The sequence below is a fragment of the Mustelus asterias genome, chromosome 29, assembly GCF_964213995.1.
Source record: "Mustelus asterias chromosome 29, sMusAst1.hap1.1, whole genome shotgun sequence".
NCBI classification, from domain to species: domain Eukaryota; kingdom Metazoa; phylum Chordata; class Chondrichthyes; order Carcharhiniformes; family Triakidae; genus Mustelus; species Mustelus asterias.
In genome coordinates, this window is record NC_135829.1 from 19,628,271 (window position 1) to 19,653,388 (window position 25,118).

General features: G+C 47.2%; 1 protein-coding gene across 1 annotated transcript in view; it reads left to right on the forward strand.

The window, feature by feature from the left end:
- man2c1 (mannosidase, alpha, class 2C, member 1) overlaps positions 1–24,596 on the forward strand; it is a 125,843-nt gene extending 101,247 nt beyond the window's left edge. Inside the window, exons 22-26 of the mRNA XM_078200175.1 lie at positions 4,365–4,474; positions 14,188–14,267; positions 19,900–20,051; positions 21,001–21,104; positions 23,524–24,596. Coding sequence (XP_078056301.1) covers positions 4,365–4,474; positions 14,188–14,267; positions 19,900–20,051; positions 21,001–21,104; positions 23,524–23,635 — 558 coding nt within the window. The 3' untranslated portion in view covers positions 23,636–24,596. The remainder of the gene's footprint in view (positions 1–4,364; positions 4,475–14,187; positions 14,268–19,899; positions 20,052–21,000; positions 21,105–23,523) is intronic.
- Positions 24,597–25,118: the final 522 nt, after the last annotated feature.

Below are 25,118 nucleotides of genomic sequence, written 5' to 3' on the forward strand. Positions count from 1 at the left end.
TTCTAGTCGCCTTCAGTTCACGCTTTCCCCTCGGTGCCTCTGCCTATCCTTGCTGACCCACTGAGTGCAGGTGACGTCCTTTGGGGGAAATCATTGATGTGACACCGTGAATTAACACGCACTCATTCGAAATGGCAACCTGGCCAAAGCATCCTGGCTCTGTGGATGGCTGCAGTTCAGTTCCGTCACGCTGAGGTTCAGCAACTCTCCTGAGTCGCTCGCTTCAGTAAAAGCATCGACCCCCGATCTGCTGATTAAAATAAGTCATAGTGTGGAGATGCCAGCGTTGGACTGGGGTAAGCACAGTAAGAAGTCTTACAGCACCAGGTTAAAGTCCAACAGGTTTATTTGGTAGCACAAGCCACAAACTTTCAGAGCGCTGCTCCTTCATCAGGTGATGGGAGTTCTGTTCACAAACAGGGCATATAAAGACACAACTTTGTGTCTTTATATGCCCTGTTTGTAAACAGAATTCTCACTCACCTGATGAAGGAGCAGCGCTCTGAAAGCTTGTGGCTTGTGCTAAGTAAACCTGTTGGACTTTAACCTGGTGCTGTAAGACTTCTTACTAAAATAAGTCAGCCAAAGCATTTACCAAATACCTTTAACATAAAGTTTAAAGTTTATTTATTAGTGTCACAAGTTGGCTTACAGTGACACTGCAATGAAGTTACTGTGAAAATCCCCTAGTCGCCACACTCCGGCGCCTGTTTGGGTACACTGAGGGAGAATTTAGCGTGGCCAATGCACCCTAACCAGCACGTCTTTCGGACTGTGGGAAGAAACCCACACAAACATGGGGAAAACGTGCAAACTCCACACAGATAGTGACCCAAGCCCAGGAGTCGAACCCGGATCCCTAGCGCTGTGAGGCAGCAGTGCTAACCACCGTGCCACCCTGTAAAACATCCCAGTGAACTTCGGAGGGACGTTAGTGAATGAAATTTGACATCAAGCCACTGCAAGGAGATGTTAAGACAGGCGACAAACAGATTGGTCAAGAGAGGTAAGGGTTTTAGTGTTAGGGAGAGTCAATGGAGGTTGCAGATGTTGGAGAGATTCAGGGAAGGCTTTCCAGAGTTTAAGCCTCAGCATATGAAGGTACGGCCACCAGTGAAAGCTGTGGAGGAATTTGAAAACCAGGACCAGTGACACAAGATTGATTCCCAGACCAAGAAGCACCGTGGATGGTGGATGAACAAATCTCCAAGTTACAAACAGCAGCGTCGTGGATAATTCATTGAGGGTTCAAGGCTTTGGAATAGTTGATGTAACGCAGACGTGGAATGAAAGTTTCCACTCCAGGCGAAAACAAAAGTTATTCAAAATCCTTGGCAAAGATCTACAGTTTGGAAATAGTTCTGAGTGTGAGAGTTTTTAATCTCTATCATCTCGAAAGCAGGGAAATGCAGAGCAATTTCAGAATGGGGGGCTGCAAGGCGGCACAGTGGTTAGCACAGCTGCCTCACAGCGCCAGGGACCCGGGTTTGATTCCCGGCTTGGGTCACTGTCTGTGCGGAGTCTGCACCTTCTCCCCGTGTCTGCGTGGGTTTCCTCTGGGTGCTCCGGTTTACTCCCACAATCCGAAAGACGTGCTGGTTAGGGTGCATTGGCCGTGCTAAATTCTCCCTCAGTGTACCCGAACAGGCGCCGGAGTGTGGCGACTAGGGGATTTTCACAGTAACTTCATTGCAGTGTTAATGTAAGCCGCCTTGTGACACTAAAAAATGAACTTTAAACTTAACGTTAAACTTTAAGATACTAACGACCCTGCTGTGATTCCATGTTTAACAGAGTAGCTCAGCATCTCAATGCCAGCATCTCATTATTACCGGGCTTACTCTGCTTTTCTGAGCACAGCCCACTGTTTATGGGCAACAGTTAACAGTTTGATATTCATAAGTGCCTTGGGATGTTATACTGTGCAGAAATGTAAGCTATTTACAAGTAGCAACCCGCTCGATGTGAAATGGCATCTGGGTTCTAACTTTAGAAAGGCTTTAGTCCAGTTTGTCTTTTGCGCTATCTTGTCTCTTCATGTTGACCCAGGGATTGACTCATTTCATTTCCGCTGTGGGGATTCAGCATGTTTTATTACAAAACAGCACCTTCCCAAACTCATGGCCTCCACCACCCAGAAGATCAAGAGAGCAACACATGGGAACACCACCACCTGCAAGTTCCCATCCATGTTACACGCCATCCTGATTTGAAATATGTCCACGTTCATTCACCGTCGCTGGGTCAAAATCCTGCAATTCGCTCCTCTACAGCACTGTGGGTGTATCTACATCACCCGGGCCACAGCAGCTCACCACCACCTTCTCGAGGGCAACTTTGTGGTCTCATATAGATAGGGTCTTGATTGGTAAGGGGATCAAAGGTTATGGGGAAAAGGTGGGAGATGCGGTTGAGAGTCCCATGAGGGAGGCACGGTGGCACAGTGGTTAGCACTGTTGCCTCACAGCGCCATGGACCCGGGCTCAATTCCGGCCTCAGGTCACTATCTGTGTAGAGTGTCTGTGTGGGTTTCCTCCGGGTGCTCTGGTTTCCACTCTCAGTCCAAAGATGTGCGGGTCAGGTTGATTGGCCATGCTAAATTGACCCTAGAGTCAGGGGGATTAGCGGGGTAAATGTGTGGGGTTGCGGGAATAGGGCCTGGGTGGGATTGTGGTCGGTACAGACTCAATGGGCCGAATGGCCTACTTCTGTACTGTAGGGATTGTGTGCATGAGAAACATATCAGCCATGATCGAATGGCAGAGCAGACTCAATGGGCCGAATGGCCTCATTCTGCTCCTATACCTTATGGTCTAATTAGGGATGGAGCGACGCCCAAATGATTTTTGAAAGTCGATTTTCCACCGTCCTGTTGAAAGCTGAGAAATGTTTGACAGCCAATCCTCATCATTATCACCGATACTCCTTTGTCTGGGGGTTAGTTACTGAATGCTGCCTGGCTACAGGGCATCAGAGCCTGGCTCATTCATGCCTCATTGCGTGACAACTCCAAGCCAAAGAAGCTTGAAAATCTGTGGTGCTGGTTTGACCCTGTGCCTGTTGGTGTAAGTCTTTATTAACGATTCAGCCATTGCTGTTCATGACTCCCACAGCCGATAAGAAATTAAACATTTATCTCTTTAGCAATCGTTCTTTTCCATTTAATGTTGAAATGGTCCTTTAGCTGACGGTGCGCGAAGGAATGGATCCGGAATGTTCTGCAGCTTCTTACTCGAGAGCTGTTTGGGAAAAGGCCAATATTTTCTGTAGAAGCAGGAAATCGGAATACTGAAATATTCAGTTACTCTTTTCAGTGGTACAATCCCCGGTCTCACGTTGCCAAATTCCCGATCACCACTGCACTGCCCTGAGAGCTGTGAAGAGATTCAGAGAATACCACAACTTATCTCCTGTTATAATATTCAGCACGGAACGGGCCAACTGTTCTGGTCTGGTGTTTCATAAGATAATAGAATGGCTACAGCACAAAAGGAGGCCATTCAGCCCATCAGGTCAGTGCCTGCTCCCTCCCCACCCTTGGCCCTGCAATTTCTTTCCCTTCAGGTCCTTATCATAGAATCATACAGCACAGAAGAGGCCCTTCTGCCCATCGAGTCCGTACCGACATGTTAGAAACAGCTGGGTTCCCACCTAATCCCATGTGCCAGCACTTGGCCCATAGCCCTGAGTGTTATGATGTGCCAAGTGCTCAAGTATCCAGTTCCCTTTTAAAAGCTGTGATTGAAACTATCTCTGCCTCCCTTTCAGACAGTGTATTCCTGATTGTTACCACTCACTGTGTAAAAATAATTCTTCCTCATGTTGCCTCTGGTCTCTTTGCCAATTATTTTAAATCTGTGACCTCTGGCTCGCGACTCTTCCACTCCTGGGAACAGTTTCTCTCTATCCTCTGTCTAGACTCTGCATGAGAGATGTTCCACACAGGCATCCTCCCCCTCACTACTCTTCTCACCCTACCAGCAAGGTCTCCCAGTCCTTTCTTATGCACCTAGCTAGCTCCTCCTTAAATGCATCTATGGTACCTGGGCTAAAAGGGTCCAATTATAAGGGTAGGTCGCATAACGAGGCTTGTATTGAGTCTAGAAGATTGGGTGATGATCTGATGAGGTGTTCATGATTGTCCTTCTAGTGGTCAAGTGAGGCTTTGAAGAATATCCTCTGAATGGACTCTGAACTGTAGACTGGGCACGGTAAATCCCTCCCGCTGGATTTAGACAGCTTTGAGTTATTATTTAATAATTTAAATATTCCAAAAGATCCTTTGGTGTTTTCGATCCCGAAAGAGAGATGCTTCATCTCAGCAGAAGTGAAGTAGAAAATGACTTTGCCTTTTGACTCCCTAGGTCTGGGGACACAAGTGGGCTGACCTATCGGAGTATGGCTTTGGTGTAGCGTTACTCAATGACTGCAAGTATGGATACTCAGTGCATCGAAACGTAATGACACTATCCCTGTAAGTACTGAGAAAGATCGAGATTCATTCACCTCAAGGATATGGCTGTATCTCTAAATACGTCCAAATGAATAACTGTTATGTAAGTGTTATGTAATGTTATGATCCAGAGATGTGCGGGTTAGGTTGATTGGCCATGCTAAAATTGCCCCTTAATATCCTGAGATGAGTAGGTTAGAGGGATTAGCGGGTAAATATGTAGGGATATGGGGGTAGGGCCTGGGTGGGATTCTGGGTCGGTGTAGACTCGATGGGCCAGGTGGCCTCTTTCTGCACTGTAGGGTTTCTATGATTCTATGAAGTGGGAATCCGATACGGCACAGTGGCACAGTGGTTAGCACTGCTGCCTCACAGCGCCAGGGTTTGATTCCTGGTTTAGGTCACTGTCTGCGTGGAGTTTGCACGTTCTCCCTGCGTGGGTTTCCTCCGGGTGCTCCGGTTTCCTCCCACAGTCCATAGATGTGCGGGTTAGGTGGATTGGCCATGCTAAATTGCCCCTTAGTGTCAGGGGGACTAGCAGAGTGGGATTGTGGTTGGTGCAGACTCGATGGGTCGAATGGCCTCCTTCTGCACGGTAGAGATTCTGCTCCTGTGACGGAGTGAATGAGAAGGCTTGAGAACTCTGTAACTTTGGCCTAGATTTAATTCCAACTCACCTGGAAGTAAGAGAGAGTTGATCGAGTAGTTTATATAGTACAGTGAAACAAGCCTTTAGTTGTATTTATAAATTGGCCACCTATCTATAATAACCACACTCCACTGCCCATGAAACAGCTAATATAAGCCATGGGGCATTATTTAGTATCGGTGTGATATATATTTAAAAACCTATCCCAGTTTAAAGCAGCTCCATTCACTCCGCCACTGAACTGTCTAGTTAGGATTGGGAGGGAATGGGACTGGGATCAGACAGGAGTGAGAGGCTGACTGTGTGAGCTCTACCCAGCTTCACATTTCACACACTATCCTGATAATCCCAGGATCTTTGTGCACCTTTTTTTTTTAATTCATTCACGGGATGAGGACGTCGTTGGCTGGGCCAATCCCTGACTGCTGAGGACCTGGAGTCACGGCACGGTAGCACAGTGGTTAACACTGCTGCTTCACAGCTCCAGGGACCCGGGTTCGATTTCCGGCTCGGGTCACTGTCTGTGTGGAGTTTGCACATTCTCCTCGTGTCTGCGTGGGTTTCCTCCGGGTGCTCCGGTTTCCTCCCACAGTCCAAAGATGTGCGGGTTAGGTTGATTGGCCATGCTAAAATTGCCCCTTAGTGTCCTGGGATGTGTAGATTAGAGGGATTAGCGGGTAAGATATGTAGGGATATGGGGGTAGGGCCTGGGTGGGATTGTGGTCGGTGCAGACTCGATGGGCCGAATGGCCTCTTTCTGTACTGTAGGGTTTCTATGATTCTATTCACAGGGGATGGAGAAAAGGCTTCGGAAATCTGGAGGGACTTGGAAGTCCTGGTTCAGGACTCTCTTAAGGTTAACATGCAGGTTCAGTCGGCAGTTAGGGAGACAAATTCAATGTTAGCATTCATTTCTAGAGGGCTAGAATACAAGAGCAGGGACGGCAGATTTCCTTCCCTTGTTCTTTAGGGGGATCCCTGGAAGCGTAGGGGGTTTTAGTTCAGACAGGCAGCACGGTCGGTGCAGGCTTGGAGGGCCGAAGGGCCTGTTCCTGTGCTGTAATTTTCTTTGTTCTTTGTAAAGGACATTAGCGACGGGCTTTTACGACAACCTGCAATGGTTTCAGAGCCATCATTAGACTCTTAATTACAGATTTTTTAAAAATTCAAATTTCACCATGTGCCGTGGTGGGATTCGAACCCAGGTCCCCAGAGCATTACCCTGGGGTCTCCAGATTACTAGCCCAGTGACAATGTCGCTGCTACCCCTTCAAAGCAGACAGTGCGGGCTGCAGATCAGAAAGGAGCTCAGTGTTTTAGTGAGTGAATGAGATGATAGGTTTGGGAACCCGTAGAACCCTCAGACTTTGGACTGAGTGGCTCTAAAACCATCTGGGATATTTATTGTCAGAATATTAGAATGGAACAGAGTGATCTTAGGCAGAGAATTAGAAAATTGGAAGGGTTATTTAACGACACTGGGTGTGTGTAAGTAAGGGGTAGCAATGGTCCAGTAAACCCACATTGTGACTATCCACCGGCCCTTACCACGCGCCCCCCTCCCCCAACCTCCTGGGTGACAGAGCAAAGCAGGAAGTAACCCATCAATGGAACAAAAATACCCCCTAAGATTCTGTTCTGACTGCCTCAGGCCCAGGAAGTCACGTGGGGCAAGTGTAATGTGTGAATCTGCTCCATTTTCATCTGCTGCGATGTGTGTCTCAGTCTGGAACTGCTCCGGTTCCCTCCAGAAGACCATGGAGAGTCAGCAGGGACTGGGAACCCAGTCTAGAGGCTCCCTACTCGCTGGGAACAGAACAGCAGCCCGGTGCTCAATCTTTTGAGTAATTTAAACTCGTGCCTGCTCTTCCCCAGTCCGTCTGATAGGATCAGTAAGCACAGTAAGAAGTCTCACAACACCAGGTTAAAGTCCAACAGGTTTATTTGGTAGCAAATACCATAAGCTTTCGGAGCGCTGCTCCTTCGTCAGATGGAGTGGTCTCTGTCATCAGTAAGAGCCGAATCAGTAAGGCCGAATGGCCTCTGTCATCAGGATCAGTAAGAGCAGCCCTCTTATTAATTGTGCATCTCTTCCCTCCATCTCCATGACTACCCTGCTGTAAAGTAAATAGCCTGTCTGGCTATAAGTGGTTTCTTAAGCTAGGAATTATTCCCACGGTTTTCTCTGAATCATAGAATCCCTACAGTGCAGAAGGAGGCCATTCGGCCCATCGAGTCTGCACCGACCACAATCCCACCCAGGCCCCTATCCCCGTAACCCCATGCATTTACCCGAGCTAATCCCCCTGACACTAAGGGGCAATTTAGCATGGCCAATCCACCCTAACCCGCACATCATTTCCAAAGCCACTGTCTCATCCATTAAACATGGAGACCAATAAAATCACAACTGAAGGCCCTGGTGAAACCACCGAATGTCACCAGTTGGGTGGGTGCCTTCGCACCAAGTCCCGCAACAGCTGGACTCAAATCAAACAGGACCTTTGTTTTCTGCCATTTGTCCCCTCCCAAAGAAACAATAAATACATGGCAGCCTCCGAGTTGCCTTATCCGCTGACAATCTGCGTATCTCAGCTGGCTCCACTCTGCTGTTAATAATCCCGGGGTCTGACCGTCTGACAGTACGCTGGCACAGAGGGGCGGATTGAGTGGCTTGGCACACCTCAAGATTTGACCATTAAAGGTCATACATGCCTGTGTGGAGATGGAATGTGGCCGATCTGGTTTGCAACACTCAGCATTTTAACAAGGGACTGAATGTTATTGGGAGCGATTACTGCAAAACTGGACAAGCATTTCTCCCCAAATCAGGAAAATAGAATTGAAGCAGACGACAGTTTGTGTATCCAATGACTGAGATAAATGTTCAAAATACTCCCCTGTATCTGTACAGGACGATGGTATCTGTCCTGTATCTGTACAGGATGATGGTATCTGTCCTGTATCTGTACAGGATGATGGTATCTGTCCTGTATCTGTACAGGGTGATGGTATCTGTCCTGTATCTGTACAGGATGATGGTATCTGTCCTGTATCTGTACAGGGTGATGGTATCTGTCCTGTATCTGTACAGGATGATGGTATCTGTCCTGTATCTGTACAGGGTGATGGTATCTGTCCTGTATCTGTACAGGATGATGGTATCTGTCCTGTATCTGTACAGGGTGATGGTATCTGTCCTGTATCTGTACAGGGTGATGGTATCTGTCCTGTATCTGTACAGGGTGATGGTATCTGTCCTGTATCTGTACAGGGTGATGGTATCTGTCCTGTATCTGTACAGGGTGATGGTATCTGTCCTGTATCTGTACAGGGTGATGGTATCTCTCCCATATCTGTACAGGGTGATGGTATCTCTCCCATATCTGTACAGGGTGATGGTATCTGTCCTGTATCTGTACAGGGTGATGGTATCTCTCCCATATCTGTACAGGGTGATGGTATCTGTCCTGTATCTGTACAGGGTGATGGTATCTGTCCTGTATCTGTACAGGATAATGGTATCTGCCCTGTATCTGTACAGGATGATGGTATCTCTCCCATATCTGTACAGGATGATGGTATCTGTCCTGTATCTGTACAGGGTGATGGTATCTCTCCCATATCTGTACAGGGTGATGGTATCTGTCCTGTATCTCTACAGGGTGATGGTATCTGTCCCATATCTGTACAGGGTGATGGTATCTGTCCTGTATCTGTACAGGGTGATGGTATCTCTCCCATATCTGTACAGGGTGATGGTATCTGTCCTGTATCTGTACAGGGTGATGGTATCTGTCCTGTATCTGTACAGGGTGATGGTATCTGTCCCATATCTGTACAGGATGATGGTATCTCTCCCATATCTGTACAGGGTGATGGTATCTCTCCCATATCTGTACAGGGTGATGGTATCTGTCCTGTATCTGTACAGGGTGATGGTATCTGTCCTGTATCTGTACAGGATGATGGTATCTCTCCCATATCTGTACAGGATGATGGTATCTGTCCTGTATCTGTACAGGGTGATGGTATCTCTCCCATATCTGTACAGGGTGATGGTATCTGTCCTGTATCTGTACAGGGTGATGGTATCTGTCCTGTATCTGTACAGGATGATGGTATCTGTCCTGTATCTGTACAGGGTGATGGTATCTGTCCTGTATCTGTACAGGATGATGGTATCTGTCCTGTATCTGTACAGGGTGATGGTATCTGTCCTGTATCTGTACAAGGTGATAGTATCTGCCCTGTATGTGTACAGGGTGATGGTATCTCTCCCATATCTGTACAGGGTGATGATATCTGTCCTGTATCTGTACAGGATGATGGTATCTGTCCCATATCTGTACAGGGTGATGGTATCTGTCCTGTATCTGTACAAGGTGATAGTATCTGCCCTGTATGTGTACAGGGTGATGGTATCTCTCCCATATCTGTACAGGGTGATGGTATCTGGCCCATATCTGTACAGGGTGATGGTATCTGTCCTGTATCTGTACAGGATGATGGTATCTGCCCTGTATCTGTACAGGATGATGGTATCTCTCCCATATCTGTACAGGGTGATGGTATCTGTCCTGTATCTGTACAGGGTGATGGTATCTGTCCCATATCTGTACAGGGTGATGGTATCTCTCCCATATCTGTACAGGATGATGGTATCTGTCCTGTATCTGTACAGGGTGATGGTATCTGTCCTGTATCTGTACAGGGTGATGATATCTGCCCTGTATCTGTACAGGATGATGGTATCTGCCCTGTATCTGTACAGGGTGATGGTATCTGTCCTGTATCTGTACAGGATGATGGTATCTGTCCTGTATCTGTACAGGGTGATGGTATCTGTCCTGTATCTGTACAGGATGATGGTGTCTGTCCTGTATCTGTACAGGATGATGGTATCTCTCCCATATCTGTACAGGATGATGGTATCTGCCCTGTATCTGTACAGGATGATGGTATCTCTCCCATATCTGTACAGGATGATGGTATCTGCCCTGTATCTGTACAGGATGATGGTATCTCTCCCATATCTGTACAGGATGATGGTATCTGCCCTGTATCTGTACAGGATGATGGTATCTCTCCCATATCTGTACAGGGTGATGGTATCTGTCCTGTATCTGTACAGGATGATGGTATCTCTCCCATATCTGTACAGGATGATGGTATCTGTCCTGTATCTGTACAGGGTGATGGTATCTCTCCCATATCTGTACAGGGTGATGGTATCTGTCCTGTATCTGTACAAGGTGATAGTATCTGCCCTGTATGTGTACAGGGTGATGGTATCTCTCCCATATCTGTACAGGGTGAGGGTATCTCTCCCATATCTGTACAGGATGATGGTATCTGTCCTGTATCTGTACAGGATGATGGTATCTCTCCCATATCTGTACAGGGTGATGGTATCTCTCCCATATCTGTACAGGGTGATGGTATCTCTCCCATATCTGTACAGGATGATGGTATCTGTCCTGTATCTGTACAGGGTGATGGTATCTCTCCCATATCTGTACAGGGTGATGGTATCTCTCCCATATCTGTACAGGGTGATGGTATCTGTCCTGTATCTGTACAGGATGATGGTATCTCTCCCATATCTGTACAGGGTGATGGTATCTCTCCCATATCTGTACAGGGTGATGGTATCTGTCCTGTATCTGTACAGGGTGATGGTATCTCTCCCATATCTGTACAGGGTGATGGTATCTGTCCTGTATCTGTACAGGGTGATGGTATCTGTCCTGTATCTGTACAGGATAATGGTATCTGCCCTGTATCTGTACAGGATGATGGTATCTCTCCCATATCTGTACAGGATGATGGTATCTGTCCTGTATCTGTACAGGGTGATGGTATCTCTCCCATATCTGTACAGGGTGATGGTATCTGTCCTGTATCTCTACAGGGTGATGGTATCTGTCCCATATCTGTACAGGGTGATGGTATCTGTCCTGTATCTGTACAGGGTGATTGTATCTCTCCCATATCTGTACAGGGTGATGGTATCTGTCCTGTATCTGTACAGGGTGATGGTATCTGTCCTGTATCTGTACAGGGTGATGGTATCTGTCCCATATCTGTACAGGATGATGGTATCTCTCCCATATCTGTACAGGGTGATGGTATCTCTCCCATATCTGTACAGGGTGATGGTATCTGTCCTGTATCTGTACAGGGTGATGGTATCTGTCCTGTATCTGTACAGGATGATGGTATCTCTCCCATATCTGTACAGGATGATGGTATCTGTCCTGTATCTGTACAGGGTGATGGTATCTCTCCCATATCTGTACAGGGTGATGGTATCTGTCCTGTATCTGTACAGGGTGATGGTATCTGTCCTGTATCTGTACAGGATGATGGTATCTGTCCTGTATCTGTACAGGGTGATGGTATCTGTCCTGTATCTGTACAGGATGATGGTATCTGTCCTGTATCTGTACAGGGTGATGGTATCTGTCCTGTATCTGTACAAGGTGATAGTATCTGCCCTGTATGTGTACAGGGTGATGGTATCTCTCCCATATCTGTACAGGGTGATGATATCTGTCCTGTATCTGTACAGGATGATGGTATCTGTCCCATATCTGTACAGGGTGATGGTATCTGTCCTGTATCTGTACAAGGTGATAGTATCTGCCCTGTATGTGTACAGGGTGATGGTATCTCTCCCATATCTGTACAGGGTGATGGTATCTGTCCCATATCTGTACAGGGTGATGGTATCTGTCCCATATCTGTACAGGGTGATGGTATCTGTCCTGTATCTGTACAGGATGATGGTATCTGCCCTGTATCTGTACAGGATGATGGTATCTCTCCCATATCTGTACAGGGTGATGGTATCTGTCCTGTATCTGTACAGGGTGATGGTATCTGTCCTGTATCTGTACAGGGTGATGATATCTGCCCTGTATCTGTACAGGATGATGGTATCTGTCCTGTATCTGTACAGGGTGATGGTATCTGTCCTGTATCTGTACAGGATGATGGTGTCTGTCCTGTATCTGTACAGGATGATGGTATCTCTCCCATATCTGTACAGGATGATGGTATCTGCCCTGTATCTGTACAGGATGATGGTATCTCTCCCATATCTGTACAGGATGATGGTATCTGCCCTGTATCTGTACAGGATGATGGTATCTCTCCCATATCTGTACAGGATGATGGTATCTGCCCTGTATCTGTACAGGATGATGGTATCTCTCCCATATCTGTACAGGGTGATGGTATCTGTCCTGTATCTGTACAGGATGATGGTATCTCTCCCATATCTGTAAGGGATGATGGTATCTGTCCTGTATCTGTACAGGGTGATGGTATCTCTCCCATATCTGTACAGGGTGATGGTATCTGTCCTGTATCTGTACAAGGTGATAGTATCTGCCCTGTATGTGTACAGGGTGATGGTATCTCTCCCATATCTGTACAGGGTGACGGTATCTCTCCCATATCTGTACAGGATGATGGTATCTGTCCTGTATCTGTACAGGGTGATGGTATCTCTCCCATATCTGTACAGGGTGATGGTATCTGTCCTGTATCTGTACAGGATGATGGTATCTCTCCCATATCTGTACAGGATGATGGTATCTCTCCCATATCTGTACAGGGTGATGGTATCTCTCCCATATCTGTACAGGATGATGGTATCTGTCCTGTATCTGTACAGGGTGATGGTATCTCTCCCATATCTGTACAGGGTGATGGTATCTCTCCCATATCTGTACAGGGTGATGGTATCTGTCCTGTATCTGTACAGGATGATGGTATCTCTCCCATATCTGTACAGGGTGATGGTATCTCTCCCATATCTGTACAGGGTGATGGTATCTCTCCCATATCTGTACAGGATGATGGTATCTGTCCTGTATCTGTACAGGGTGATGATATCTGCCCTGCATCTGTACAGGATGATGGTATCTCTCCCATATCTGTACAGGGTGATGGTATCTGTCCTGTATCTGTACAGGGTGATGATATCTGTCCTGTATCTGTACAGGGTGATGATATCTGTCCTGTATCTGTACAGGGTGATGATATCTGTCCTGTATCTGTACAGGGTGATGGTATCTGTCCTGTATCTGTACAGGGTGATGATATCTGTCCTGTATCTGTACAGGGTGATGGTATCTGTCCTGTATCTGTACAGGGTGATGGTATCTGTCCTGTATCTGTACAGGGTGATGGTATCTGTCCTGTATCTGTACAGGATGATGGTATCTCTCCCATATCTGTACAGGATGATGGTATCTCTCCCATATCTGTACAGGATGATGGTATCTGTCCTGTATCTGTACAGGGTGATGGTATCTGTCCTGTATCTGTACAGGGTGATGGTATCTGTCCTGTATCTTTACAAGGTGATAGTATCTGCCCTGTATCTGTACAAGGTGATGGTATCTGCTCTGTATCTGTACTGGGTGATGATATCTGCCCTGTATCTGTACAAGGTGATGGTATCTGCTCTGTATCTGTACAGGGTGATGATATCTGCCCTGTATCTGTACAGGGTGATGATATCTGCCCTGTATCTGTACAAGGTGATGGTATCTGCTCTGTATCTGTACAGGGTGATGATATCTGCCCTGTATCTGTACAGGGTGATGATATCTGTCCTGTATCTGTACAAGGTGATGGTATCTGTCCTGTATCTGTACAGGGTGATGGTATCTGTCCTGTATCTGGACAGGGTGATGATATCTGTCCTGTATCTGTACAAGGTGATGGTATCTGCTCTGTATCTGCACAGGGTGATGATATCTGCCCTGTATCTGTACAGGGTGATGATATCTGTCCTGTATCTGTACAAGGTGATGGTATCTGTCCTGTATCTGTACAGGGTGATGATATCTGCCCTGTATCTGTACAGGGTGATGGTATCTGCCCTGTATCTGTACAGGGCGGTGGTATTTCTATGGGCTAATGGTATCTGTAGCCTAGCGGTGGAGTCAGACATGCTGGAAGCCACACTCAGTGCTGGATGTGTAGTTGCTTTTTCAGTAAATTGTCAAGAGCTTCCAGCCAAACACCAGTCCACGTGCAGCCTTCATGATTTTATTTTCCTTTGCAGTTTGCGTGCTCCGAAAGCACCAGATGCCACGGCTGATATGGGCCATCATCAGTTCACTTACGCTCTCATGCCCCACGCAGGTAAATCAATTGAAATGAGCCTCTTCAACTGATAAATATACGGATAATATATTCTTCTTTTGTTGCCCTTCAGAAGTAATCCTTTGGGTTTAATGATTTGAGTTATTATTGTCACATGTATTAACATACACTGAAAAGTATTGTTTCTTGCACGCTATACAGACAAAGCATACCATTCATAGAGAAGGAAAGGAGAGAGTGCAGAATGTAGTGTTACAGTCATAGCTCGGGTGTAGAGAAAGATCAACTTAATGCAAGGTAGGTCCATTCAAAAGTCTGACAGCAGCAGGGAAGAAGCTGTTCTTGAGTCGGTTGGTACGTGACCTCATGCTTTTGTATCTTTTTCCCAATGGAAGAAGGTGGAAGAGAGAATGTCCGGGGTGCGTGGGGTCCTTAATTATGCTGGCTGCTTTTCCCAAGGCAGCGGGAAGAGTAGACAGAGTCAATGGATGGGAGGCTGGTTTGCGTGATGGATTGGGCTTCATTCATAACCCTTTGTAATTTCTTGCAGTTTTTGAGATCAAAGAATCCCTACAGTGCAGAAGGAGGCTATTCGACCCATCAAGTCAGCATCGACTCTTTGACAGAGCATCCCACCCATCTCCATAACCCCACATAGTTACCCCGCTAATCCCCCTAATTTAGACATCTTTGGACATTAAGGGGCAATTTAGCATGGCCAATCCTCCTAACCTGCACATCTTTGGACTGTGGGAGGAAACCGGAGCACCCGGAGGAAACCCACGCAGACACGGGGAGAATGTGCTAACTCCACACAGGCAGTAACTCAAGGCTGGAATCGAACCCGGGTCCCTGACGCTGTGAGGCAGCAGTGCTAACCACTGTGCCACCGTGCCACTCAGCTGTATTTCCATTTTCACACTAACAACAGAATAACAAATTGCACAGGATTCTAGCGCAAGAGTTGGTGTACTTGTTAACTTAAGACAACTCTCTGAAACTCCCAAATACATTCACAATGATTTATGACTGATTGTGAATGGCAGTGATTGGTAAGTGCTCAGATACACAACACTGAGACAATCTGTTAGAGTTTTGGAGATATCCGTTAAGGCTGCAGAACTCGCTGCTCTTCACATTAATGGCACAAGCGTCTGAAACAAAATGCAGGTTGGGCCAGAGTTTAATATCTTCTTCAACAAGGCCACTCCTTAGATGCTCTGCTGTAATTCGGAAATGGGGCTTGAACCTTTACCCTTTTCACCAGGCAAGAGTGACACCACTGAACCTGACAGGTACCCATCGGAGAAAAGACTCAGTCCCCTCACACCTCCACACCATTAATCTGAACTCATTTAAAAATCTGCTGCCCCCATCCAAACTCACACCAAGCCCCATTCACCCAGTCCCTGTGCTCACTGAATCTACACTGGCTCCCGGTTAATAAACAGCTCCATTTTAAAATTCTCAGCCTTGTCTTCAAATCCCTCCATGGTTTGACCCCTCGCCATCTCTGTAATCTCCTCCAGTGGTACAACCGAGAGTTCTGTCCTCCTCCAATTCCAGATGCTTGTGCGTCTCTGATTTTAATCTCCATCATTGGCAGCCATGCCTTCAGCCGGCTAGGCTCCAGGTTCTGGAATCTTCTCCCTGTCCCCTTCCTCCTTAACAGTAACCTATTTGACCAAGCATTTGGTCACCTGCCTTAATGTGGCTGTTCGCACCTCAGTGACAAATTATAACTGCACCAAAGATAAACGACTCCTCTCCGTCCTCCGGGATCTGTCTCTGCAGCCGTTGACACAGTTGGCCATACCATCCTCCACCATCACCTCTCCACTGTTGTCCGGCTGGGTGGGACTACACTCGCCTGGTTCCGTTCTTATCTGATCGAATCGGAGTCGGAGAATCACTTGCAATGGCGTCACTGATATCTCGGCTCTCTACTATTTCTCATCTACATTCTGCCCTCGACAACATCAGTCAAAGGCACGGCATTTTCACGTGTACACTGACAACACTCAGCACTACCTCACCACCAGCTCTCTCCACTGTCGCTGAGTTATCAGACTGCCTGTGACACCCAGGACTGGATCAGCAGCAAGTATCCACTACCATTGCCCAATGTTGTCCCCTCTCAGCTTAGCTGCTGAAACCCAGGTTCATGTCTTTGTAACCCCTGGATTGAACTATTTCAACTGCAGGTGCAACAGGTGATCAAGAAGGCAAATGGGATGTTGGCCTATATCGCAAGGGGGATAGAATATAAAAGCAGAGATGTCTTGCTGCATCTGTACAGGGCATTGGTGAGGCCGCAGCTGGAATACTGTGTGCAGTATTGGTCCCCTTATTTGCGGAAGGATATATTGGCCTTGGAGGGAGTGCAGAGAAGGTTCACCAGGTTGATACCAGAGATGAGGGGTGTTGATTATGAGGAGAGACTGAGCAGATTGGGTTTGTACTCGTTGGAATTTAGAAGGCTGAGGCGGGATCTTATAGAGACCTATAAGATAATGAAGGGGCTGGATAGGGAGAGATGGAGAGATTCTTTCCACTTAGAAAGGTAGCTAGAACTAGAGGGCACAGCCTCAAAATAAAGGGGGGTCAGTTTGGGACAGAGTTGAGGACGAACAACTTCTCTCAGAGGGTGGTGAATCTCTGGAATTCTCTGCCCACTGAAGTGGTGGAGGCTACCTCGTTGAATATGTTTAAATCACGGATAGATGGATTCCTGATCGGTAAGGGAATTAGGGGTTATAGGGATCAGCCATGATCTTATTGAATGGCGGGGCAGGCTCGAGGGGCTAGATGGCCTACTCCTGCTCCTATTTCTTATGTTCTAACTCACTCCTGGCTGCTGTCTCACATTCAACCCTCTGTGAACTTGAGGTTATCCAAAACTCTGCTGCCCATATTTTAACTTACACCGAGTCTCCGATCAGCCCCGTGCTCACTAACCCACACTGGCTCCTGGTCAAACAATAGAACAAAGAAAATTACAGCACAGGAACAGGCCCTTCGGCCCTCCAAGCCTGTACCGACCATGCTGCCCGACTGAACTAAAACCCCTACCTTTCCAGGGACCATATCCCTCTATTCCCATCCTATTCATGTATTTGGCCCTTAAAACTCACTACCGTATCTGCTTCCACCACCTCCCATGGCAGTGAGTTCCAGGCACCCACCACCCTCTGGGTAAAAAACTTGCCTCGTACATCTCCTTTAAACCTTGCCCCTTGTACCTTAAATCTATGCCCCCTAGTAATTGATTCTTCCACGCTGGAAGAAAGCTTCTGATTATCCACTCTGTCCATGCCTCTCATAATCTTGACTTCTAACAGGTCGCCTTTCAACCTCCGTCATACCAGTGAGAACAAACCAAGTTTCTCCAACCTCTCCTCATAGCTAATGCCCTCCATACCAGGCAACATCCTGGTAAATCTTTTCTGTACCCTCTCCAAAGCCTCCACATCTTTCTGGTAGTGTGGCGACCAGAATTGAACACTGTATTCCAAGTGTGGCCTAACTACACTCACAATATTCCAAATGAGAGGCGATGGCCTAGTGGTATTATCGCTAGGCTATTAATCCAGAAACTCAGCTAATGTTCTGGGAACCCAAGTTCGAATCCCGCCACGGCAGGTGGTGGAATTTAAATTTAATAAAAATATCTGGAATTAAGAATCTACTGATGACCATGAAACCATAGTCGGAAAAACACATCTGGTTCACTAACGTCATTTAGGGAAGGAAATCTGTTGGTCTGGCCTACATGTGACTCCAGAGCCACAGCGATGTGATTGACTCGTAACTCTATTAAGATGGGTATAGAGGGATATGGGCCAAATGCGGGCAATTGGGATTAGTTTAAGGGTTTAAAAAAAGGGCGGCATGGACAAGTTGGGCCGAAGGGCCTGTTTCCATGCTGTAAACCTCTATGACTCTATGATTCTAACTAAGGTTCTATAAAGTTGCAACATGGCTTGCCAATTTTTAAACTCAATGCCCCGGCCGATGAAGGCAAGCATACCGTATGCCTTCTTGACTACCTTCTCCACCTGCGTTGCCACTTTCAGTGACCTCTGTACCTGTACACCCAGATCCCTTTGCCTATCAATGCTCTTAAGGGTTCTGCCATTTACTGTATATTCCCTATCTGTATTAGACCTTCCAAAATGCATTACCTCACATTTGTCCGGATTAAACTCCATCTGCCATCTCTCCGTCCAAACCTCCAACCAATCTATATCCTGCTGTATCCTCTGATGGTCCTCATCGCTATCTGCAAATCCATCAACCTTTGTGTCGTCCGCAGACTTACTAATCAAACCAGTTACATTTTCCTCCAAATCATTTATATATATTACAAACAGCAAAGGTCCCAGCACTCATCCCGGAGGAATTTGTCACAGCCCTCCATTCAGAAACGCACCCTTCCACTGCTACCCTCTGTCTTCTTTGACCGAGCCAGTATATCCACCTTGCCAGCTCACCTCTGATCCCATGCGACTTCACCTTCTGCACTAGCCTGCCATGAGAGATCTTGTCAAAGGCCTTACTGAAGTCCATGGAGACAACATCCACTGCCCTACCCTCATTAATCATCTTCGTCACTTCCTCGAAAAATTCGATCAAGCCCCTTCACAAAGCCGTGTTGCCTCTCGCTAATAAGTCCACTTATTTCCAAGTGGGAATAAATCCTGTTTCGAAGAATCCTCTCCAATAATTTCCCCACCACTGATGTAAGGCTCGCCGGCCTATAATTACCTGGATCATTCTTGCTACCCTTCTTAAACAAAGGAAAAACATTAGTTATTCTCCAATCCTCTGGGACCTTCCCTGTAAAAAGTTTAACAACACCAGGTTAAAGTCCAACAGGTTTATTTGGTAGCAAAAGCCACACAAGCTTTCGGAGCCTTAAGCTCCTTCTTCAGGTGAGTGGGAATTCTGTTCACAAACAGGGCATATAAAGACACAGACTCAATTTACATGAATAATGGTTGGAATGCGAATACTTACAGCTAATCAAGTCTTAAAGGTACAAACAATGTGTGTGGAGAGAGCATTTAGACAGGTTAAAGAGATGTGTATTGTCTCCAGACAGGACAGCCAGTGAGACTCTGCAGGTCCAGGCAAGCTGTGGGGGTTACAGATAGTGTGACATGAACCCAAGATCCCGGTTGAGGCCGTCCTCAGGTGTGCGGAACTTGGCTATCAGTCTCTGCTCAGCGACTCTGCGCCGTCGTGTGTCGCGAAGGCCGCCTTGGAGAACGCTTACCTGAATATCAGAGGCCGAATGCCCGTGACCGCTGAACTTCGTGCAGAATAATCCATGGAGGGGTAGCGCACTGGCGCTGTGGTGGACATCTGATATCGTGGCGTAGAGTCATAGAACACAGACGGCCCATCGGCATAGTTAGTGTACCAACCTGGAAGTTTTGTGCTGTTATAGAACCGCTCTACCTGTGACTATTTGCAGTCACCAGTCCTATACAGTGCTGACTGTGACCTTGTTGTATTGATTTGAGGTTTGAACTGGGGCAGGATGCCTTACGTGGTGATTTTGAACTGAATCAGAATATGTTGGAACTTATTTTTAACTAGTCGTATTTAAAGAAGGTTTCAGTTGTAGCCCTTGCCTTGACTTGGTCTGTATTCCTTTCCCCGGCAGGTTCCTTCCAAGAAGCCAATGTGATTCAGTTTGCCTACAACATTAACTACCCCCTGCACATTGTACCTGCTGAACCCAGTGTCAGTGCGTCCTGTTTCTGGAGTGCGTTCTCGATCCAGTCTCCCGCTGTTGTCCTGGAAACCATCAAACAGGTAAATAAAAATCCACTCAACAATTTATACAGTAAAGTTTTATCCGTTTACTGTAAAGTAAAAACTTGTCTTCGATGGTGTCCCAGCTTCAGACAGGAAATCACTCATCCCAATCTCTTCTCCTTTCGGTCAGTGAGGCGACTGTGCTCCCAGCAGCTGTGAATGGTGTCACTGTTGCTCTACAGTGGTAGCTTACTTTGGAGGGAAAGATAGTTGCCTGAAAAGGCCTTAGGGTGGCACGGTGGTTAGCACTGTTGTCTCACAGTGCCAGGGACCCGGGTTCAATTCCTGGCTTGGATCATTGTCTGTGCAGAGTTTGCACATTCTCCCCGTGTCTGCGTGGGTTTCCTCCAGGTGCTCCGGATTCCTCCCACACTCCAAAGATGTGCAGGTTAGGTGAATTGTTCCTTAGTGTCAGGCGGATTAGGAGGGTAAATGCATGGGGTTATGGGGATAGGGCCTGGGTGGGATTGTGCTCGGTGCAGACATGATGGGCCGAATGGCCTCCTTCTGCATTGCAGAGATTCCATGATAAAAAAAGTAGAAAAGTGCTGGGAGGCGAGAGGATCTACGGGGAGAACGAGACACGCAACTGAGCTGCACTCCCACTGCAGTGGAGGCGGGGACTCGGCGAGGGAGGGAGGCGGGGACTCGGCGAGGGAGGGAGGCCGGGACTCGGCGAGGGAGGGAGGCCGGGACTCGGCGAGGGAGGGAGGCCGGGACTCGGCGAGGGAGGGAGGCCGGGACTCGGCGAGGGAGGGAGGCCGGGACTCGGCGAGGGAGGGAGGCCGGGACTCGGCGAGGGAGGGAGGCGGGGACTCGGCGAGGGAGGCCGGGACTCGGCGAGGGAGGCCGGGACTCGGCGAGGGAGGGAGGCCGGGACTCGGCGAGGGAGGGAGGCCGATCAGTGAGTTTTGTGAACTGATCCGTGGCCGTTTCTCTCCAATAGGCAGAAGACCGGAAAAATGCGCTGGTGATCAGACTGTACGAGTCACATGGCAGCACGGTGGTCACATGGTTGCACACCTCACTTCCGGTTAAACAAGCGATGTGGTAAGTGGCTGTCACTGTGGGAACGGCCTGTGACTGTTCGCCATTAACTTGCCTCGAGCTGTTGGTTCCCCTGCCGTGTACAACTGGTGCGATTACTGGCTGTTAAAGAATTAGTAATTACGCACGCTGTGACGGTGGGACATCCCAAAGCACTTTCCAGCCCGTTTAGTACTTCTGAAATGTTGTTGCTGCAGCCATTTTGTGCACAGCAAGCTCCCACAAACAACAGCTCGATCGGTTTCATGTGTCGGGTGAGCAGTTCATTTTGTTCGTCTAAATAGTGCCATGGGATCTTTTACACGCACCCGAGGGAGGGCTGAGCACTGGCTGCACGTCTCATCTACAAGACGGCACCTCAGGCAGTGCAGCACTCCCCCCCCGGTAAATGTTGTGCTCAGTATGTAGGGAGTGGGTCTCGAACCCACGACCTTCTGAGTTGGGAGCACCAATTGCAGAGTTTTCGCACAAGATCCCATTGCGAGAGCTTGGCTCCATATTGCTGCGTCTGACCCTGCGCTTGCTGAGTTGCCCTCAGTCACAGCGGTCCTGGCACTAATGGGAAAGATTGGCCACACTGCAAAACCGATGCTTCATCGCAATGGAAAATATATTCCAGGAGTTGGAGAGAACATCCTGGTCCCGGAGTGAATGTGTTAGTGCCATTTCAGTGTGTGGCTAAGGTATGAATGTCACCTCACTCTGTGGAGTAAACTCTACACTGACTCAGAGTCACAGAGGTTTACAGCATGGAAACAGGCCCTTTGGCCCAACTTGTCTATGCCACCCCTTTTTTTAACCACTAAGCTAGTCCCAATTGGCCGCATTTGGCCCATATCCCTCGATACCCATCGTACCCATGTAACTGTCTAAATGCTTTTTAAAAGACAAAATTGTACCCGCCTCTACTACTACCTCTGGCAGCTCGTTCCAGACACTCACCATCCTCTGAGTGAAAAATTGCCCTTCTGGACCGATTTGTATCTCTCCCCTCACACCTTAAACCTATGCCCTCTAGTTTTAGACTCCTCTGCCTTTGGGAAAAGATGTTTGACTATCTAGCTGATCTGTGCCCCTCATTATTTTATAGACCTCTATAAGATCACCCCTCAGCCTCCTACGCTCCAGAGGAAAAAGTCCCAGTCTATCCAGCCTCTCCTTATAACTCAAACCATAAAGTCCCAGTAGCATCCAAGTAAATCTTTTCTGCACTCTTTCTAGTTTAATAATATCCTTTCTGTAACTGTTATATTATAACAGACTCCAACTGCTGCATTTCTCAAAGCAGTGATAGAACGTGTCCCTTGTGTTTTATTCTGTTACATGATTAGAGTCACAGAGCAATATAGCACAGAAACAGGCCCTTCAGCCCAACCGGTCCATGGTGCCCTCCCAGCTAGTCCCAATTGCCCGCGTTTGGCCCATATCCCTCTAATCCTTTTCCATCCATGTACTTATCCAAATACTTTTTAAATGTTGCTATTGAACCTACCTCAACCACTTTCTCTGGCAGCTCATTCCATATCCACACCACCCTCTGCATGAAGTTGCCCCTCAGGTCCCTTTTAAATCTTTCCCCTCTCACCTTTAACCTATGCCCTCTAGTTTTCAATTCCCCTTCCCTGGGGAAAAGACCATGTGCGTACATCCTATCGATGCCCCTCATGATTTTATACACCTCAATAAGGTCACCCCTCATTCCAAGGAATAAAGTCCTAGCCTGGCCAACCGCTCCCTCTAACTCAGGTCCACTAGTCCTTGCAACATCCTGAGAAACCTTCTTTGCACTCCTTCCAGTTTATCTGTGTCTTTCATATAATAGGGTGACCAAAACTGTGCACAATACTCCAGTGCGGCCTCACCAACGACTTATACAACTGTAACATAACGTCCCAACTCCTATAGTCAATGCTCTGACTGATGAAGGCCAGTGTGCTAAATGCTGCCTTCACCACCTTGTCTACCTATGACGCCACTTTCAATGAACTTTGTACTTGTACTCCTAGGTCTCTCTGTTTCTCAACCCTCCCCAGGGCCCTGCCATTCACTGTATAAGTCCTACCCTGGTTTGACTTTCCAAAATGCAACACCTCACACTTGTCTGTATTGAAATCCATTTGCCAATCCTCGACACACTTTTCTAACTGATCAAGAACCCCCTGTAATTTTTGATAACCTTCTTCGCCATCAACGATGACATTCTTCCACTCACTGCGCACGGCCAGCTCAGGGGGCGAAGTGAGTGTTTGAGAATTCACAATGCCCTGTCCCAGTTCTTGAATCAATGCAGATTATGCATTTGATCCTAAATGAACTCCTACCCTTGTCATGTTTAATGTTCTTCAGACGGTCATTATGCTGCTCCCTCCCTAAGCTTACCCGTAGCATTACAACTCAAGTTTACTCTCTATTCTGTCTGCAGGTGTGATCTCCTGGAACAACCTCTGGCAACCAAGGCTTTCCCCATCACTGACTTTCAAATCCAACTCTCCTTTAGTCCATTCCAAATCCGTTCCCTGCTGCTCGTTTTCTGAGCTCTCGAGGTAGAAAGTAGAACTGGTGGATGATCAACATCGATACTTTAAAAAGAAACTTAATGGAATAGTTGCTAAATCCAGCACAATCAAGTGTACCGTACGGCTAATGAAGAGCATTATTTAATGAAATGACCAATCCTAAATACGAATGTTGTTCCTCTCTGCGTAAAGAGCTACGACCTGATACAATTTCTTACACATCTGTTTGTACCCGGTGTGATTTGCAATCAAGTTACTTGCAGATTTTGAATGTTAGAGCCGCAACAGCAACGCCAGGTATTGATACAAGAGTTTTTCTGGAGTAGGAGGCCCTGAGCTGTTCTGCGGTCAGTTAATTAACACAAGTTAGTGAGAGATTAGGAAGGCCGAACAAAAAGTTAATTCCGAGTTGGGTTATTAAGGAGCTTCCTGACGGAGAGGTTCAGGAGGGGAATGCCGGAGCTTTGGGGGACTGAGACAGCCAAAGGCACAGCTACAGACGGGAGGCCAAAGGGAATCGGGGGTACACGGAGACACAAACTGGAGAAGCACAGAGTTACAGGGATAAGGAGAGAGTTAAACACTAGCATTAGTGGGAGCCAATGCACGGGGATGACACACGATGGGGTCTTTGATCCGAGCTAGAATATAGATAGCAAGAGTTCGGTGTAAGTTTGCAAAGGGTTAACTTTGGCCAGGAGAGCTGCAACAAAATCAGGGATGTGGGTAAGGATGGAGACAGACGATGAAGCAAAAACCAACCCTTGCACTGTTTCGTAACTCTGACTGTAACCAACACACCTCAAATACCAGGGAGACCTTTAGAAAACATTTCATACTGAGGCCCAGGTAAAATAGTGCACACACCTGTAAACCTCACCTCCAGTTCATTACAACTTACACATGGCAAAAAAAGTCAATAAATTCAAATACTGTTCACAATGATTAATGGAATTAAAGTTTTTTTTTGGCAATGGTGCGAAATGACTATTTATTCAGTCTTGAATTTTGGCAAGTGTCTAAAAAAACAAAGGCATAGTTTCCCCAATTCCAAAGCGGAGGTTCCAAGGCCCCTCACCTCAAAGGAACTGAATAGTTACTTTGCATCAGTCTTCACGGTGGAAGACACCAGTGGGATGCCAGAGCTCCAGGAGAGTCAGGGGACGCACGTGAGTGTAGTGGCCATCATTGAGAAGGTTCTGGGGAAACAAAGGTCTGAAGGTGGATAAATCACCTGGACCGGATGGACTACACCCCAGGGTTCTAAAAGAGATAGCTGAGGAAATTGTGGAGGCATTGGTGGTGATCTTTCAGGAATCACTAGAGGCGGGGAGCGTACCAGAGGACTGGAAAGTAGCGAATGTAACACCACTGTTTAAGAAGGGAGGGAGGCAGCAGACGGGAAATTATAGGCCGGTTAACCTGACTTCGGTCATTGGCAAGATTTTAGAGTCCATTATTAAAGATGAGATCGCAGAGTACTTGGAAGTGCATGATAAAG